At 41.0% G+C, this 20,316-nt stretch overlaps 1 protein-coding gene and 1 pseudogene across 4 annotated transcripts; one reads left to right on the forward strand and one right to left on the reverse strand.

The window, feature by feature from the left end:
• The first annotated feature begins 10,547 nt into the window (after positions 1 to 10,547).
• On the forward strand, positions 10,548 to 11,317 carry LOC148123470 (coiled-coil-helix-coiled-coil-helix domain-containing protein 2 pseudogene; annotated as a pseudogene).
• A 1,325-nt stretch (positions 11,318 to 12,642) lies between these two features.
• Positions 12,643 to 18,883, reverse strand: LOC148123471 (leukocyte immunoglobulin-like receptor subfamily A member 5). Of its 4 annotated transcripts, XM_087909833.1 has the most exons (8): positions 18,714 to 18,880; positions 18,535 to 18,570; positions 18,088 to 18,372; positions 17,850 to 17,949; positions 17,644 to 17,693; positions 14,067 to 14,117; positions 13,749 to 13,939; positions 12,643 to 13,050 (listed from the first exon to the last, which is right to left on the reverse strand). In XM_087909833.1, the coding sequence occupies exons 1-7, from the start codon at positions 18,745 to 18,747 to the stop codon at positions 13,764 to 13,766; spliced, it is 732 nt and encodes a 243-aa protein (XP_087765959.1). In that variant the 5' UTR covers positions 18,748 to 18,880; the 3' UTR covers positions 12,643 to 13,050; positions 13,749 to 13,763. The 4 variants fall into 4 exon arrangements, with proteins under 4 accessions (XP_087765959.1, XP_087765951.1, XP_087765956.1 ...); XM_087909825.1 differs by having other exon boundaries at positions 17,644 to 17,949; positions 18,714 to 18,878; XM_087909830.1 differs by lacking the exon at positions 14,067 to 14,117 and having other exon boundaries at positions 17,644 to 17,949; positions 18,714 to 18,883.
• Between the last annotated feature and the right edge of the window lie 1,433 nt (positions 18,884 to 20,316).

A 20,316-nucleotide genomic window follows, 5' to 3' on the forward strand; every position in this document is an offset into this window, starting at 1 on the left:
ACTTAAACAGAGAACTCTCAACAGAGGAACCTAAAATGGCTGGAGACACTTAAGGAAATATTCAACATCCTTAGGCATCAGAGAAATGCAAATCAAAACAACTCTGAGATTCCATCTTACACCTGTAAGGATGGCCAAGATCAAAAACACTGGCTCTACAGAAATTCCCAGGAAATCCACAAGGATGATCCCAGCTAAGATCTTAAGAAATAGAGGAGAGTGGACCCCAACTGGCCTTGCCTTGTAGTTTTTCAGTGACGGATGGAGATAGAGACAGAAACCCTCATCAGAGCAACAGACTGAGCTCCCAAGGTCAAGTTGAAGATCAGAACGGGGGAGAAGATGAGCAAGAAAGTCTGGACCTAGGGATTGGTCGACCCACTGAGACAGTGTGCCTGTTCTAATGGGAGCTCAACAAATCCAGCTGGACCGGGACTGAAGGAGCATGAGGTAAAACTGGACTCTGAATGGGGCTGAAAATGGGGGCTGACTGAGAAGCCATTGATAAAGGCATTGGGACTTGTTTCTCTTGCCTGTATGGGCTTTTTGGGACCTTAGTCTATTTGGATGCAAAGCTTCCTAGGCCTGGATGTAGGGGGGAGGGTCTTGGACTTCCCACAGGGCAGGGTTCCCTGCCCTCTCTTAAGGAGGGAGAGGGAGGGACAAGAGTGAGTCAGGGAGGGGAATGGGAGGAGGGGAGGAAGTGTAAATTTTTGAATGGATAAATAAATAAATAAATAAATAAATAAATAAATAAATAAATAAATAAATGACTTCCAGAGGAATCACCTTCCTGGCTTCAATATCTACTATAGAGCTATAGCACTAAAAACAGCTGGCATAAAAACGGACAGGTAGAGCTGGGCAGTGATGGCACAGGCCTTTAATCCCAGCACTCAGGAGGCAGGGGCAGAACTTACTCTGTGAGTTAGAGGCCAGCCTTGTTTACAAGAGCTGGTTCCATGAAAGGCACCAAACCTACAGAGAAACCCTGTCTCAAAAAAAAACAAAAAAAAAAAAACAAAAAAACAAAAAAACAAAAAAACAAAAACGAAAAAACAAAAAAATAAAAGCAAAAACAAAAAAAACCAGACAGGTCAGACAGGTGAACCAATGGAATTGAATTGAAGACTGATATTAATCCACACACTTCTGAAGACTGTATTTTTTTACGAAGAAGCCAAAACTGTACAATGTAAAAAAACCATTTTAACAAATGGTGCTGGCATAACTGGATCCCAACATGTAGGAAAATGCAAGTAAATCCACATCTATTGCCACATACAAACTCAAGTCAAAGTAGTTCAAAGACCTCAACAAAAATCCAGTTACATTCAACATGATAGAAGAGAAAGTGGGAAGTAGCTTTGAATGCATTTGCACAAGAGATCAGTTTCTAAATATAATACCAGCAACACAGACACTGAAAACAGCATGTAATAAATGTGACCTGCTGAAACTGAAAAGCTTCTGTAAGGCAAAAGAAAACCAAACAGCAGCCTGCTGAATGGGAAAAGATCTTCAACAAAACACATCTGGCAGAGGACTGATCTCCAATTTTTTTGTTTTTTGTTTTTGTTTTTGTTTTTTTGGGTTTTTTTATTATTTAAAAAATATCAATCCAAATTCCCACTCCCTCTCCTCCTCCCAGATCCCTCCCTCTCCATCCACAGACCCTTCCCTCCAACCCTCCAACCCTAAGGGAGTGCCATGCACCCCGCCCTGTGGAAAATCCCAAGTCCTACCTACAATGTCTAGGTTGAGCAAGGTTTACATCCAAAGAGAATAGGATCCCATGAAGCCGGTATCTGCAAGTAGAGACACATCCCAGTGTCACTATCCATGGCCCCTCAGTCTGACCCAGCTGTCAACCCCCTTCAGAGGGGCTTGGTTGTTCCCATGCTCATTCACTGCCAGTCCAGTTGGAGTTGGTGAGCTACCATTAGCTCAAGCAAACTGTCTCGTGGTCTTGAATTCCTTGCTCATACTCTCACTCCTTCCACTCCTCAAATGGATCTTGGAAACTCAGTACAGTACTCTGATGTGGGTTATTGCTATTATTTTCATCTGTTGTTGGAAGAAGGTTCTATGGTGATATTTAAGATAATCATCAGTCTGACTACAGGGTAAGGTCAGTTCAGACACCCTCTTTTCTATTACTTGGGGTCTTAGCTGGGGTCATCCCTATGGGTTTGTGGGCATTTTTCTAGAGCCAGGTTTCTTGCTAACTCCAGAATGACTCCCCTCAATCAAGATACCTCTTTCCTTGCTCTCAAGGAAAGATGTCCTTCCTCCCTCTCAACTATCCCATTCCCTCAAATTCTCAACTCTTCTTCTGTCCTTCCTTCTACCCCCCGCCTCCCTGATCCCAAATTTTTGTCAGATTCCAACTTCCAGGTGGGTCTATACATGTTTTTCTTTGGGTTCACCTTATTACTTAGTTTCTCTAGAATCCTGAACTATAGGCTTGTTGCCCTTTGTATATGACTAGTATCCACTTATGAGTGAGTACATACCATATTCATTTTAGGGGGTCTGGGTTACCTCACTCAGGATAATGTTTTCTAATTCTGTCCATTTGCATACAAAATTCAAGATTTCATTGATTTTTACTGCTGAGTAGTACTCTAATGTGTAGACGTGACATACTATCTTTATCCATTCTTCAGTTGAGGGGCATCTAGGTTGTTTCCAGGTTCTGGCTATTACAAATAATGCTGTTATGAACATAGTTGAACAAATGCTCTTGTAGTATGATTGAGCATCTTTTGGATATAATCACAAGAGTAGAATTGCTAGATCATGAGGTAGGTTGATTCCCAGTTTTGTGAGAAACTGCCACACTGATTTCCAATATGGTTGCACAAGTTTGCATTTCCACAAGAAATAGATGACTGTTCCCTTTGCTCCACAACCTCTCAAGCATAAGCTATCTTTAGTGTTTTTGCTCTTAACCTTTCTATGTGTAAGATGGTATTAGCTGTTTTGATTTGCATTTCCCTGATAGCTAAGGACAAAGAACATGTCCTTAAGTATCTTTTGGCCATTTGAAATTCTTCTGATGAGAATTTTCTGTTTAGTTCAGTATACCACTTTTTAATTGGGTTATTTAGAATTTTACTGTCTAATTTCTTGAGTTCTTTATATAATTTGGAGATCAGTCCTTTGACTGATGTGGGGTTGATGAAGATTTTTTCCTATTCAGTAGGCTGACTTTTTGTCTTATTGGCTGATCCTTTGCTTTACAGAAGCTTTTCAGTTTCAGGAGGTCCCGTTTATTTATTGATACTCTAATTGTCTGTGCTACTGGGGTTATATTTAGAAAGTGACCTCCTATGCCCATGCATTGAAGGTTACTTCTCACTTTCTCCTCTATCAGGCTCAGTGTGGTCTGATGTATATTGAGGTCTTTAATCCATTTAGACTTGAGTTTTGTACATGGTGATAGATATGGATCTATTTTCATTCTTCTACAGGTTGACATCCAGTTATGCCAGCACAATATGTTAAACATGATTTCGTTCTTCCATTGTATAATTTTAGCTTATTTGTCAAAACTCAGGTGTTCATAGGTTTGTGGGTTAATATCCGGGTCTTCAATTCGATTCCATTGGTCAATGTCTATGTTTTTATGCCAATACCAAGCTGTTTTCATTACTGTAGCTCTGTAATAGAGTTTGACATCAAAGATGGTAATGCCTCCAGCAATTCCTCTTTTTCTCATTGATTCTTTGTATGGTTTTCTGTGTTTTTATTTTGTTGATTTCAGCCCTCATCTTAATTATTTCCTGTCTTCTCCTTTTTGGTGAGTCTGCTTCTTTTTTTTCCTACAGCTTTCAGGCATGCTGTTAGGTGATTAATGTGAGCTTTGTCCATTTTCCTTATGTGGGCTCTTAGTGCTATGAACTTTCCTCTTTGCACTGCTTTCATAGTGTCCCATACGTTTGGATATGTTGTGCCTTCATTTTTATAGAATTCAAGGAAGATTTTAATTTTTTTCTTTATTTCTTTCTTGACTCAGGAGCAGTTCAGTAGTTGGTTGTTCCTTTTCCATGAGTATATAAGCTTTCTGGGAGTAGTATTGTTTTTGAATTCTAACTTTACTCATGATGATCTGATAAGACACAGTGGATTACTTCAATTTTTTTATCTGTGGGTATTTGATTTAATACTGAGAATGTGATCAATTTTAGAGAAGATTTTATAAGGTGCTTAGAAGAAGGTATATTCTTTTTGTTTGGGTGGAATATTCTATAGGTGTCTGTTAAGTCCATTTGATTCATTACATCTGTTAGTTCTCTTATTTCTCTGATAAGTTTTTATCTGTTTGACCTATCCGTTGATGAGAGAGGAGTGTCAAAATCTTCTACTACTAGTGTATGGGATTTTATGTGTGATTCAAGTTTCAGTAATATTTCTTTTACATATGTGGGTGCTCTTGAATTAGGGGTATAGATATTTAGGATTGAGATTTCATCTTGATGAATTGTTCCTGTTATGAGTATAAAATGTCTTTCTCCATATCTTCTGACTGATTTTAGTTTGAAATCAATTTTGTTAGATATTATAATAGCCACCCCTGCTTGTTTTTTACGTCCGTTTGATTGGAAAACCTTTTCCCAACCCTTTACTCTGAGGTAGTGTCTGTTTTTGAGGTTGAGGTGTGTTTCTTGTAAACAGCAGAATGCTTGATCCTGTTTACATATCCATTCTCTTAGCCTGTGTCTTTTTATAGGTTAATTGAATCCATTGATATTAAGTGATATTAATGACCAGTGATATTAATGGTTGTTAGCTCCAGTTATCTTTCAGTAGCAGTGTTTGTGTGTTTCTCTTCTTTGGGTTATGCTAGTAGGGGGTTATCAGATGCCTGTGTTATTGTGGGTGTAGTTAGCTTCCTTGGGTTGAGGTTTTCCTTCTAGTACTTTCTGTAAGGCTGGTTTTGTGGATACATAATGTTTAAATCTGTTTTTGTCATTAAATATCTTGTTTTCTCCATCAATGATGAATGATAGTTTTGCTGGGTACAGTAGTCTGGGCTTGCATCCATGGTCTCTTAGTGTCTGCAGCACATCTATCCAGGACTTTCTGGCTTTCATGGTTTCCATTGAGAAGTCAGGTTTACTTCTGATAGGTTTTCCTTTATATGTTCCTTGACCTTTTTCTTTTGTAGGTCTTTTTTTGTTTGTTTGTTTGTTTTTTTTGTTTTTGTTTTTCGAAACAAAGGATTCTCTGCAGCTTTGGAGCCTATCCTGGAACTAGCTCTTATAGACCAGGCTGGCCTCAAACTCACAGAGATTCACCTGCCTCTGCCATCCAAGTGCTGGAATTAAAGGCGTGCTTCACCACTGCCCAGCTCTTTTGCAGCTCTTAATATTCTTTCTTTGTTCTGTATGTTTTGTGTTTTGATTATTTTACGGTGAGAGGATTTTTTTATCCAGTCTATTTGGTGTTCTGTATGCTTCTTGTGCCTTGATAGGCATATCCTTCTTTAGGTTGGGGAAGGTTTCTTCTATATATAAATATATAACAAAATATATTTGTTAAATATATTTTCTGGGCCTTTGATCTGTAATTCTTCTCTTTCTTCTGCTCCTATTATTCTTAGGTTTGGTCTTTTCATGGTGTCTCAGATTTCCTGAATGTTTTATGTTAAGAATTTGTTGAATTTAGTGTTTTCTTTGACCAATGAGTCTATTTCCTCAATAGAATCTTCTCATTCAAAAGCATGAGATTCTTTCTTCTATCTCTTGTATTCTGTTGGTTATACTTGTTCATTTTCCCAAATTTTCCATTTCCAGAGTTCCCTCGGTTTGTGCTTTCTTAATTACCTCTATTTCAATCTTAAAATCTTAAACTGTTTCCTTTACTTGTTTGATTGTTTTTTCTTGGGTTTCTTGGGTTTCTTCAACAGATTTATTAATTTCGTCTAACTTTTTGTTTGTCTTTTCCTCCATTTCTTTAAGGGAGTTTTTCACTTTCTGTTTAAAGATTTTCATTATTTTCATTAAGTAATGTTCAAAATCGTTTTCTTCTATATCTTCTGTGTTAGGATGATCAAGTCTTTCTGTTATGTGTGCAGTGGGTTCTGGGGCTACCATGTTGCTTTTTATGATGTTGGAGGAGTTCTTCCATTGATGCCTTCCCATCTCTTCCTTCAACTCTTATTTCGCTTATGTTCACCAAGAACTGGTCACCAAGAGTCTCCATGGAGCTCTCAGGGAACCATGCATAGTGGGCATGGTAGAAGGCTGTATAGCCCAAAATTTGCGAAGAAACTAGAAATCAAAATACAAAATAATCCAATTTAAAAATTGGATACAGATCTAAATATAGAATTCTCAACAGAAGAATATTAAATGATTTACAGGGTAGGATTCCCTGCCCTCTCTTAAGAAGGGAGTGGGAGGGAGGAGGGTGAGTGGGGGAGCGGGAGGGGAATGGGAGGAGGGAAGGAAGTGTAAATTTTTTGAATAGAAAAATGAAAAAAATAAATAAAATGCAAACTGTATTAAGATATAAATTTTAAAAAGAATCTCAAATGATCAAAACACATTTAAGGAATTGCTCAATATCCTTAGTAATCAGAAAAATTCAAATCAAAATGATTCTGAGATACCATTTTCCACTTGTCAGAATGGCTAAGAACAAAAACACTGATGACAGTTTATGTCAGAGACAACCTGAATTAAGGGGAACACTCTTCCACTGCTGGTGGAAATGCAAACTTGTACAACCACTTTGGAAATCAATATGACAGTTTCTCAGAAAATTGGGAATCATTCTACTTTAAAACACAGCTATAGCACTCTTGGAAATACACCCAAAGACATTTAATCATGCTACAAGAACACTTGCTCAAAAATGTTCATAGAAGCTTTACTTGAAATAGCCAGATACTTGAAACAATCTAGATGCCCCACAACCCAATAGTGAATAAAAAAATGTGGTATAATTGCACAATTGAATATTATTCAGCTGTTAAAAATAATGACACCAGGAAATATGAAAACAATGGATGGAACTAGAAAAAACTCATTCTAAGTGAGGACACCCAGACACAGAAAGATAAACATGGTGAGTACTCATTCATAAGTGAACATCAGATGTAAAGGATGACCATTCTATAGTGCATCAACCAAGAGAGTGCTAGGTGATGTGGAAGTCACTTCTGTGTGCTGTGATTAATGAATAGAAAAACTGCCTTGGCCTGTTGATATGGTAGAACTTAGGTAGGCAGGGAAAATGAAACTCAATGCTGGGAGGAAGAAGGAGGAGAGTGATGCCATGGAACCACTGGAGACAGACGCTGGGAATTTAATCTGGTAAGCCAAGGCCACATAGCAATACACAGATTAGTGGATATGGGTTAAATTAAGATGTAAGAGTTATCCAATAGGAATTTATAGCTAATGAGCCTAGCAGTGATTTCATTAATACAATTTCTATGTGGTTATTTCAGTTCTGGGTGGCCGGGACAAATAAGCTGCCTTCCTGTTACAGCTAGGTAGCAAGACTGCTGAAGGTGAATGCATTGATCTCCCTGGGAAGGAAAAATAGAGAAAATCTACTGGGTAAAATGGGGGCAAAGGGTAGAGGGGAAAGGAGGGGGAATGAGAACATGAGGAAACCAGATGGGCAAGTTGAGGGAGGGATAGAGCAGGAGAGCAATAAAATAAATATCTTGATAGAGGGAGCCATTATAGGGTTAGAGAGAAACCTGGTGCTAGAGAAATTACTAGGAATCCACAAGTATGACTCCAGCAATAGTGAAAATGGAGCCTGAGTTGGCTTTTTCCTGTTGGTGGCTACCCTAATTATCATCACAGAACCTTAATTCAATAAATGATGGAAACGAATGCAGAGATCCACAGCCAAGCATCAGGCTGAGCTTCAGTAGTCCAGTTACAGAGTGGAAGGAGAGTTTACAGGAGCAATGGGTATAAGATCATAATGAGGAAACCCACAGAGACAGTTGACCTAAGCTCTTGGGAGCTCATGGACTCTAGACCAACAGCTTACATGGGATCAAACTAGCCCCTGTGCATGTGGGTAATAGTTGTGTGGCTTGGCCTGTTTGTGGAGTCTATGGCACTGGGACTAGGATCTATTCCTGGGGCGTGAACTAACTTTCTGGAGTCCATTCCTGATGCTGGGATGCCTTTCTCAGACTTGATGCAGGGAGGAGGGGCTTGGTTCTGCCTCATCGTGATGTTTCAGACATTGTTGATTCTCCATGGGAAGTCTTACTCTTTCTGAGAAGTGTATGGGGATAAAAATGGGAGGGGAACAGGAGAAATGGAGGGAGGGGAAACTGTGTTTGGTATGTAAAATGAATTTAAAAATTAAAAAGAAGTATATCATCATATAGTCTGTTTGTAGGGGAAAATGTTCAAGGTCAACAGAGAGCTAAATCAGACAATGTTAGGGAAGAGAACACAGAATACCACAGGTGTTGTTTTTGTAGAATTTGTAATCACATCCTAGGGTAGGAAGTCAAATATCAGAAACCACAATTTAACTCATTAGAGATATTGGCTCTTGCTCCAGTCCAGCCTTGCCAAGACTACTTCTAGACTAGTACATAGAACCAATTCTTTCTTTGTCTTTTCTTTGGAACCTCAGAGAAAACCTCAGGTATGTCTAGCTTCCAACTACTGGAGGTTGGATTTGAAAGATTAAAGGCTTGAGCCATTTCCATTTCCAGTTTATTCTTTTTGTGTTTATGGTTCAAGAGGTGAGCTGTCAGCATCCTGCTCCAGCCACCATGCCAGAATACTGCCTCTGCCCTGTCATTATGGACTCTAACCCTTTGGAACCATAAGCCAAAATAAACTCTTCAATAAAGTCTGTGTTATTGCAGCAACAGCAAAGTAACTAATGCATAAGCTGCTACCAAAGAGCTGGCTGTTGCTGTGAAGATCTTGGCCATGTTGGGTGTTTGAAGGAATGTGGAAGAGTCTGGGACCTTGTACTAGAAAAGAAATTGGTTTCTATAATCAAGCTTATTAGTCTATCCTAGTGCAAGCCTGGAAAACAGTTCTGAGACTAAAGAAGACTGGAAATACCTAACTCAAGAAGTTTCAGAGAGAAATGAGGAGTTTAGCTGGAACTGGGATAGAGACCATTTCTGTAGTATTTAGGCAAAGGATCTGGTTTTATTCTACCCATCCTAAGAATTTATCTGATGCTTAAAGTAAAAATTAATGGGCTAATTTCTTTAGTAGACATAATTTCAAGACAAAATAGTATTTATTCTCCTGGGTGGTTGTTATTAAAGACTGTTAGACACGTCTAGAAAAAGAAGACAGTGAGCAGCATTCCTCCATGGCTGCACTTCAGTTCTTGTCTCCAGTTCTGCCCTGCTTGAGGTTGTGACTTTCTTTCATTATGGACTGTGACCTGGGAGCTGTAAAATGAAAGAACATTTTTCTCCCTATGTTACTTTTGCTCATGATGCTTTATCACAGAAATAGAGAGTTAATTATGAAAGCATGAACCTTATATGTAATGAGACTGTCATGTAAGAGAACATGTTATTTTTAATGGCACACAGATATATTAGCAAATTCAATCCAATATATGTAAAAAATTTATACACTGTCAATAATGGCTTTACACAGGCTTGTAAATCTGGGTCATTCAGAAACTAATAAAATCGCTTACATCAGCAAGGAAAAAATGGAAACAAAAAATGATGAAGACATTTATGTAGATACAGAAATGTCAATTTTTCACACCCATTCATTGTAAACAGTCACAGAAAATTAGAAACAGTGATATGTTTCCATTATTATTTTCTTATATTAGATAAGATAATATGATACTACTGAAATTAACATTATATTTAACTATTACCCCAGTAGCACAGACACTGAGAGAAACCATTAATAAATGGGACCTCAAAAGTGAAAAGCTTCTGTAAAGCAAAGGATATGGTCAACAAGACAGAATGGCAGCTTACAAAATGGGAAAAGATCTTCACCAAACCCACATCCGACAGAGGTCTGATATCCAAAATATACAAAGGACTCAAGAAATTGGTCATCAAAAGAACAAATATTCCAATTAAAAAATGGAGTACAGACCTAAACAGAAAACTCTCGACATAGGAATAGAAAATGGCTGAAAAACTCTTAAAGAAATGTTCACCATCCTTAGGCATCAGAGAAATGCAAATCAAAATGATTCTGAGATTCCAACTTACACCTGTAAGAATGTCCAAGATCAAAAACACTGATGACAATTTATACTGGAGACATTGAGGGGTAAAAGGAACACTTCTGAATTGCTAGTAGGAATGCAAGCTGGTACAGTCTCTTTGAATGTCAATGTGGGATTTCTCAAAATATTAGGAAACAACCTTACTCAAGACCCAGTAATACCACTTTTGGGTATATATCCAAAGATTGCTCAATTGTGCCACAAGGACATGAGCTCAACGATGTTCATAGAACACTGTTTATCATAACCAGAACCTGGAAACAACCTAAATACCCCTTGACTAAAAATGGATAAAGAAAATGTGGTATCCGCTCTCCTTGGTAGAGAAGGTGCTGAACGCTCGTCTGCGTTTCGCAGTTCGTAGTCTTTGGACTCCGAGTGTGTGAGGACTTAAGATGCCGCGTGGAAGTCGAAGCCGCTCTTCCCGGGTGGCCCCTCCGGCCAGCCGGGCCCCTCAGATGAGGCCTGCTCCCCGACAGGTGCCTGCAGCTCATCCTCCAGCAACAGCGACTGCACCATCTGCAGTTGGCTCACCTGCTGCTGCACCCCGGCAGCCAGGCCTGATGGCCCAGATGGCGACCACTGCAGCCGGTGTGGCTGTGGGCTCTGCAGTGGGCCACACCCTGGGCCATGCCGTCACTGGGGCCTTCAGTGGAGGTGGCAATGCTGAGCCCGCGAGGCCTGACATCACTTACCAGGAGCCTCAGGGAGCCCAGGTGCTGAACCAGCAGTCTTTTGAACCTTGCTCTCTTGAGATCAAACAGTTCCTTGAGTGTGCCCAGAACCAGAGTGACGTCAAGCTCTGCGAGGGCTTCAACGAGGTGCTGCGGCAGTGCAGAATTGCAAATGGTTTAATTTAATCAAGAAGCTCAAACTGAAGAAATTGAAGTGGGCCCCACATAATAGTGCACGTGTGGACCCTGAGTAAACCTCCTATTTCTAACGGCTCCATTGCTTCAGAGCAGCCACGAAGGAGTTCTAACTGTATAGATATTATTCCCTGAGGCTCATAGTGTTAGGGACTGGGCAAGCAATGGCCTCCTTGAACCAACTGTATTGTTTTTTTGTGAGTTAATGAAAATAAACTCTTTTATTCTGAAAAAAAAAGAAAAAAAAGAAAATGTGGTACATTTACACAATGGAGTACTACACAGCAGAAAAAAATAATGACATCTTGAATTTTGCAGGATAATCCATGGAGCTAGAAAACATCTTTTGAGTGAGGTAATCCAGATCCAGAAAGACAATTATCACATGTACTCACTCATAGGTGTTTTTTTAACATAAAGCAAAGAAAACCAGCCTATATACAATTCACAATCCCAGAGAACCTAGGCAACAATGAAGACCCTAAGAGAGACATACATAGATCTAATCTACATGGGAAGTAGAAAAAGTCAAGATCTCCTGAGTGAATAAGAACCATGGGACACCAATGATAGCCTATGCTGGAGAGGATGTGGAGTGAGGGGAACACTCATCCATTGTTGGTGGGAATGCAAACTTGTGCAGCCACTTTAGAAATCAATGTGGCGGTTTCTCAGAAAACTGGGAGTCAACCTCCCTCAGGACCCAGCAATTCCACTCTTGGGAATATACCCAAGAGATGCCCTATCATACTACAAAAGCATTTGTTCTACTATGTTCATAGCAGCACTATTTGTAATAGCCAAAACCTGGAAACAACCTAGGTGCCCCTCAATAGAAGAATGGATAAAAAAAGGTGTGGCACATATACACTTTAGAGTTCTACTCAGCGGTAAAAAACAATGACATCTTGAATTTTGCATGCAAATAGATGGAAATAGAAAACACTTTACTGAGTGAGGTAACCCAGACCCAAAAAGAAGAATATGGTATGTACTCACTCATAAGTGGATTCTAGCAATAAATAAAGAACATTGAGCCAAAAAAAAAAGAGAAAGAACCATGGGGACCTTGGCAGAAGGTTGAGGAGAGGGAAGAGACAGGGAAGGGAACAGAGAAAAATGTATAGTTCAATAAAATTAATTAAAACATAAAATAAAAACATTATATTTAACAATTAGAACCCAAAAAATCTCATTTTAAAACTGGAGAAAGATGGCAATATCCATTCTTTACACATATTGTTCAGCTTTGTGCTTGAAGCCCTAACTATCGCAACAAGGGCAATATGTAAAGTAAAGACCCATATTAGGAACACAGAAATGACTTTGTGGAACTATTCAGCATTTATAGCAAGGTAGTTTAAGACTGATTCATGTACATGCCAACTGCTTTTATAAATACCCGCAGTGAAGAAAGGAATTTAAGTTTTAAAAATACATCTGTTTCATACATCAATTCTAAACTCCAAATAAATGACGTTCAGTTGATGTTGTGAAGTTGCCTTAAAGTTGTTACTGTAATTATATGCAGTAATTAGACAAGGCCATGTGAATTAGACCAGGATTGTGAGATGAGTTATTTAATTTCTCCAAATCTATTATATGAGTACTGTATTTACATCATTTATACCCCTCCCTCTTTCCCCTCAAATTCTTTCCATGTCTCCCCCACATTCTCTCAAATTCATGATCTCCTCTTATTTAATTATTATTAATAAAATTATATTTTCGCTTGGGAGGCAGAAACTTGTGGATCTGAGTGAGTTTGAGGTCATTCAAGTCTACAAAGCAAGTTCCAGGACCGCCAGGCTTGTTACACAGAGAAAACTCTGTCTTGAAAAACCAAAAAAGAAGAAGAAAGAAAGAAAAGAAAATTATATTTTCAAATCCGTGTTAGCGGTATTCCACCACAGAGTTCCTTCAAACACAAGTGTGTTGACTGCAGACCTTCACATTTCTAGAAAACCACACAAAGAGCATGTGTTAAAAGTTGTAGGTTCAGTAGACAGTGCTGGGTCACCACACGTATTCAGATCTTGTTTTCCATTTTGGAATCTTATTTTTGGGCATTGTTTTTGCTATTTCAGCCAAGATCTTTGTTCTCAGTAGAGAAGATGAAGACTCATGATGCAGGTAGGGAATATGGTAGCATATAATAGACGAAAATATTACATGAGATGGAGGAAAAACAGAAGATTCACAAAGGTGAGGACCCAAGCCTAGCTCATGGGACAGGGTTATCCCTCCCCTGAATCACTGGAGATGGGAAGAGAGAGGAGAGAGTCAGCTAAGTACACATCTAGGTAAGTGGTTTCCACCTTTGTAATGCTGTGACCTTAAACACAGTTCCTCACATTGTGATGTCCCCCAACCATAAAATTATTTTCTTTGATACTTCATAACTATAATTTTGCTACTGTTATGATTTGTAATGTAAATTTCTGATATGTAGGATATCTGATATGTGACCTCAAATGGGGTTGCAACCCACAGGTTGAGGACTGATGATACTGGTGAGAAAATAACATCATGATTTGCTGTAGAAGACTTCACCACCACAATACCCAGATGGTTTCCATACATTCAAAGCACATTTGCTTCCTGGAACCTGAAATGGTTCCCCACTGAATGCTTCAGATTTTCTCACAGAACTACCTGAAATCCTTGAACTTATTCTGAGGTCTCTGCCACCTTGACAGATGCACTATTTCCTCTACTGGCTGTGTATTGGATCCGTGTTTGGCTGTGGTGATCTTCATACAGAAGAATGCCAAGGAGGACAAGGACCAAGACAGATACCCCAATCCTGATGAGATTCTCCTTTGTGTAATCCTGGGGCTGTGAGACTGAAGATTGTAGAAAAAAAGAATCACAGAGGTCAGGGCAGATGAAATCATCCCAGAAGACTGTTTCCCCTGGACAGGACTTCATCTTCTGTATTGAGTCCTCTGGCTGAGAACTCTCCTTACTCACCTGTCTTTGGGTCTGAGATGTTTGGTGATAGCCTGAGGGGCTCAACTGCTTCTAAGAATCAAATAAAAAAGTAGGATATGAGGGGCTGTGGAGGTGACTCAGTGGTGAAGAGCACTGGCTTGTGAGGCGGTGGTGGTGCATGGTTTACTCCCAGCACTCAAGAGGCAGAAGGAGGCAAATCTCTGTGAATTTGAGATCAGCCTGGTCTACAAAGCAAGTTCCAGGAACTCAAGAGAAACATGAGTTTTACACAGAGAAACCTGATCTTGAAAATAAAAAATAAAATAAAAAACACACTGCCTGCTCTTCCAGACAACCCAAGTTCAATTCCCAGCACCCACATGGCTGCTCACATCTGTCTGTAACTCCAGTTCCAGGGCTTCTGCCTCATGCAGACAAAACACCAATGAACACAAAATAAAAATAACCATGATTTTTTTAAAAGTAGGATTGTGAAGACCTAAGTGTGTTTTCTAAGTTCTATGGTTTTATTTTCTTCCTTTTTTAAAAAAGAATTTATTTAACTTTATTTCATGTGCATTGGTGTGAAGGTATCAGATCTCCTGGGATTGGAGTTACAGGCAGTTGTGAGCTGCCATGTTGATGCTGGAATTTGAACCCGGATCCTCTAGAAGAGGAGCCAGTGCTCTTAACCTCTGAGCCATCTCTCCAGCCCTATTTTCTTCCTTTGCCCCTCCACCATACCATTATTTTAAGAGAAGGGACATTTTTAAAAAGAGCCAAGTCAGGTGTGGTGGCCCATGCCTTCAATTCCAGTATGAGGCATGAGAATCCCTGTGAGTTCAAAGCCAGCCTGATCTATACAGTTGGCGCCAGGCTAAACTTATGCAGTAAGACCTTCCCTCATTCTCTCAAAATCTTCTCTCTCTCTCTCTCTCTCTCTCTCTCTCTCTCTCTCTCTCTCTCTCTTTCTCAGTGTGGGTGGGGGTGGGGTCTGCAGAATACAAAGACCAACACAGAGACCTACAACTGATCAAAATACAGAGAACATCTTACCGTGAGCTACACACCCCTAACTGACACAGTTAACGCTGCAACTCCTACACCTAAAGTTCAAGAAATAGCTCAGAAGAGAGGGGACTAGGACACTAGGACATCTGCTGTGAGACAGTGTCTTCAATATATGGCAAAGACCTGAAAAAATATATGGTTGCCTAAACAGGACCCGCACAATAAAAATAGTTGGCTTGGCAGTGTGAATGGGTGAGATCGCAAAAGGTCCCACCCCTAGATGAGGAAGCTACAGGCAACTGATGGCTGCTGGGAGAGAAAGTTTCAGTCTTTTCCAGGGAAAAGCCCGTTAGGTGGTCCAATCCCTGGTCATCCCTACACACACACACACACACACACACACACACACACACACACACACACGCAGCACTAAGTGTAACACTGCTTTTATATATAACATATTGTACATATATAGGCACACACCTAACATATAATTAAAGAAAAGGCCATGAATTTGAGAAGGAATGAAGGATACATAAGAGGAATTGGAGAAGAAAAGGAGGGGGTAGAAATGATGTAAATATAGCTAGGTATGAAATTCTTTTAAAAACTGAAATAAATGTAAAAAACAAAGAAAGAAACTTGGCTTTTGTTTATGCTTTATTTTGCTGTAACAGTTTTATAAAATAATTTTATGAAATAGCCTAAATCTTTGTTTTTTGGATTTGTTTGTTTGTTTGAGACAGAATATCTTTTTGTAGCTTTGTCTGTTCTTAAACTAGCTAAGTGTACCAGACTGGCCTTGAACTCACAGAAATCTGTCTGCCTTTGCATCTTGAATCCTGGAATTAAAGGTGTGCACTACTGAGCCTGGCAAGCCCAAATTTCTCAGTTTAATTCCTTACTTGTTTCTCCCTTCCTGCCTCCCTCTCTCCCTCATTTATTTATGTATAGTATTTATGTATGTATGTATGTATGTATGTATGTATGCATGTATGTATTTTATGTCTGTCTGTCCTTGCTTTTCTTATCCTCCCTCCCCACTTCCCTCCCTCCCTCTCTTCCTTCCTTCCTTCCTTCCTTCCTTCCTGTCTTATTTTCTCCTTCTTTCTTTACTTTGGGATAGGGTATTATTAGCCCAAATTGGTCTTCAATTCACTATGTAGCCTAGGATAATTTTGAACTTCTGATCCTCCTGCTTCCACCTTCTAAGTGCTGCAGTTACAGGTACCAATCACGGTCCTCAGTTTACTTAGTACCAGGACCTCTTGTGTGCTAGACATTAACTGTACCAACTGAGCCATGTGCCTGGCTCCATTTCCTGTCTCTTCTTTCATGTACATTACTGTCATCACATGACTTCATGTACCCCTAGATGAACCCTCCCTTTTGTAGGACGGTTCCTACTGGTCTCCTTGCTGGATGCTCCAGACCCACTCTGATTTTTGTGTTCAAATTTTGCATCAGACTCACTTTAGAAAAAAAGCTTTCCTGAATTTTACTAAGACATCTAATTAAAGACAAGAGTTCTCCCAGTGAGTGAACTGTTGAGCACAGACAGAACAGGTAAGATTTCTCTGATCTAAGACCTTGAGTTCCACAGGAGAACTGTGGCATGGTGGCAGGTAGGGTGATGAGTTTTAACAACTACAGCATCTTTGGGTGTCTCCAAGAGGGAAGGTCCCAACACACATCCAGAATTCTGCCTAACACTACTGAGTGAGGAAACATTGATCTTAGACACAAAAAGGAAGTAGCTGCTCTCCACTTGATCAGAAGAAAAGTGTCCATCATTATCAATGATTGACCTGGCAGGGTCACTTTCACTTCAGGGAATAGCATGGAACCTGGCTTCACTGAGAGTATATGACAGGGAGATGTCCTAGAGGAAGAACGATGGGTGAGGGACTGCCTATCTTATTCTGAACCAGTCTCTGGGGACTTGGCTCTCTTCCTGCTTTTTATGACTCTGCTCTTACCCCACCTCCTGGTCTTTGGTTCTAGATCCCATCTTTCATCTTGCTCATTATCTCCTCCGGACATTTTCATCTGGTCCTGTGTAGTCTTTAGTCTCGAAGTGGACCCACTTGGCTCGGCTCCTCAACTATAATCAGAATGTCCACAGGGAAGATATTTTGTACACCCCTGTAGGGGTGCTTACAGGACCCAAAAGGAAGTTGGCCTTGGACACACAGCTTGGTAAATCAGTCCAGGACTGTGCAGGGGGTCAGTTCCTCATCCTTTGGACAAAGAAAACCTTTCATAACCTACGTAAGAGCAACAATGGAGAATTGAATTCTCTCCAGGGTGAAGGTTAGGGCTTTGCAAAGTCAGCAATGGGAGCTTCCTGGGCAGCCCTTTAGGGAAAATGGGCCAGGGATGCCAGTGTCTGTCCAACAACTGTCCCCTCACATCCTACGTGCAGGCGACACTGCCATAACCCCCCCCACACACACACACACACACACACATACATACACGGGAGCTCTGATTGAGTTTCCCTCATCCTCCTAATTCCTGGGCCTCCCTTAGAAAAAAATCAAGGATCATGGCAAAAAAGAAACACTGTCAACAACTGATTGATTCAATGATGGGGTTTCCTCACCTGAGACATGTATTTCCAAGGGATCACTGGGTTCTGACCACACCTGGGGACTGATAACATGATAGCCATAACATCTAAATTTCCATCTCTGGCTGGGGGTCACAGGGCCCACAGGAAACAAGCCCTGGAATTGCCCAGTGGAGTTTATAAACACCGAATCCAGTATCAAGGAGGGCTTCTGTTCTCCTTCCTTACTCAGGACAAACCTGCTAAATCCCAGCTGTGAGCCACACTGGCAGGTAATATTCTCTCCTGAGGACACCACACTGCTGGGTTGGACAGAGAGGCTGGGTTTACTATAGAGTCCTAGAAAAGAAAGTAGTAACACATTAAGTGGGTGTAGGCAGCCCATGTTGGCTTCCAATGCTGCACTGTGAGACAAGGGAAATCCATGAAAACAGACTCTTTTCTGAGGGCAGAGCCTGGGGCTGGGTGTTCTCTCACCTGTCACCACGAGCTCCAGAGGGTCACTGTGCTCTGACCACCCAGCAGCGGTCTTATAGTAACATCGGTACCTCCCTCCATACTGTTGTTCAATTGATGGGATCAAGAACTCAGCCTTGTTTGTGGCCTCCGGTGTGCTCTGTGTGCGCCAGGGATGTGGACCACCCTCCTTGTAAAGACGGTACTCCCGGGCCCCTGTGGTCACCTCACATGAGATGGTTACTTGCTTCCCTCTGGCAACCACTGATCCTGACTGGACACTGAGGGTTGGCTTGGGGGGAGTCCCTGAAATGAAACGAGGGCTCTGTCATAGGGCATTCCCCTCAGATGTCAGCCTTCATTTTCAGAATGCCCCAGATATCACATGAGGTTCCCAAGCTCCACTTAGCGGGGTTATCTTCAAGTCCCCAGTGAGAAGTGATCTGCAACGGCTGGACACACACTCACCTGCCAACACTGAGGTCTCTTGGCCCAGATTCAGCCCTAGAAGAGAGTCCCTTGTCAGAACTTTGCCCCTAATGCTGACATAAGTGAGCTTCACTGAAACAACTCAAACACCCTGGAGTTTCTCAATTGACTACAGCCTGACTATGGACCCCAATCCCCTTCTCTTCTTCAAATCTTACCCAGATAGAGCAGGACTACGAAGATGAAAGTCATGGCACCTCTCAGTAGCTGCAACTGTACTTATGGACGAGACCACAGAGCCTGGCCGGGTAGCCAAACATCAACGAGGATGAGATCTTTAGAGAGAGATTGGATGCCTGACATCACATGGCTATTTCTTCAGATAAACACAAGACAAACAACCCTCCCTAGGCGACTGCCTCTCATTTCCCTAGGGCTGTGGCTTGGATTCACTCCAGAACTTCTGCGAGAAATGGTCATCTCCCCTAGCCTCTCTCACTAAGAAGGGAACAGCAAAAAGACCTGCTACTTCCATTTGCTGGACCACCTAGCAGTTGAGGATGATTGAAGATGGATTCTTCTTTCTTAAACACTCTCCACTCTTTCACCTCATCCATCTGCACAACACGGTGGAGTCCTGATGGTCATCAGTCAAATCCTAGCCGTAAAAACGCTACTGAGAAGATCCAGGGTGATGTTGCAGTGTGGATGCAGAGGAGCTGGCACACTGAGCACCCAACCATGCCCCATATGTGGGGCTTCATCTTGGGGGGGGCAGAAAGGAAAGCACAGGGAAATAGAGAAGGAAACAGCTGTTCTTCATGGTTCTCGGTGTGTGTGTCTGTGGGAAAGAGCCTCCTGCACTCAACATCCTTTCCTGTCTTAGCAGCATCAACCACCCCCATCTCTCTGGGAACAACCTTCAGAGCTGCTCTTGCCTCCTCACTGTTTACTTTCTTCGTGGGACTGAGTTCTCTTCCTGGAATAGGGTGACTTTCTTCATAGTGCCTGCACGTTACTCACTGCTGGTGCCACTAGGAACACTGGTGTCTCATCCCTGAAGTTCCTCTTCTGGAGTCTGTTGTGAGCACTTCGCTGTGCAGACTGTGCATTGCGCTGTCTGGGACATTACGAATTTCAGCCATCACTGATCTCCTGTCCAGGGTACAGCATGAGTTTGGAACATGAAATGTTCATGTTGTTACACAATTTAGGTATTCACTGGTGTGTGTGTGTGTGTGTGTGTATGTCTGCTCTGAGCATTTACAGATGGCCCATTATAATATGTGTGAAAACTGAAGATCATCATGGTCAGGGAAAGAAAAAGAGACACAAAAGATCCATGAATGGGGGCTGGAGAGATGGCTCAGAGGTTAAGAGCACTGGCTATTCTTCCAGAGGTCCTGAGTTCAATTCCCAGCATCCACATGGTGGCTCACAACCATCTGTAGTGAGATATGGAACCTTCTTCTGGCCTGCAGGCATACATGCAGACAGAACACTGTGTACACAATAAATAAATAAAGCTTTAAAAAATATTTTTTAAAAAAATCCCTGCCCTCTCTCAAGCAGTGTGGGAGAGGGAGAAGGGCATGTGGGGGAGTGGGAGGGGCTTGAGAGGAGGGAAGGAAGTGTAAATATTTGAATGGAAAAATAAAAATAAAAAAGTTAAATTAAAAAAAAGAAAATTCAACAAGGAAAAATATTGTTAGTTCAGTATCAAGCTATTATTTAAAAATAAACCTGTGAAGGCAAAAAAGAAAAAAAGAAGAGAAAAGAAAAAAAAAGATCCCTGAATGAAGAAGAACTCACTTCACAGAA

This window comes from Myodes glareolus, chromosome 1, assembly GCF_982192425.1.
Source record: "Myodes glareolus chromosome 1, mMyoGla1.1, whole genome shotgun sequence".
NCBI lineage: Eukaryota > Metazoa > Chordata > Mammalia > Rodentia > Cricetidae > Myodes > Myodes glareolus.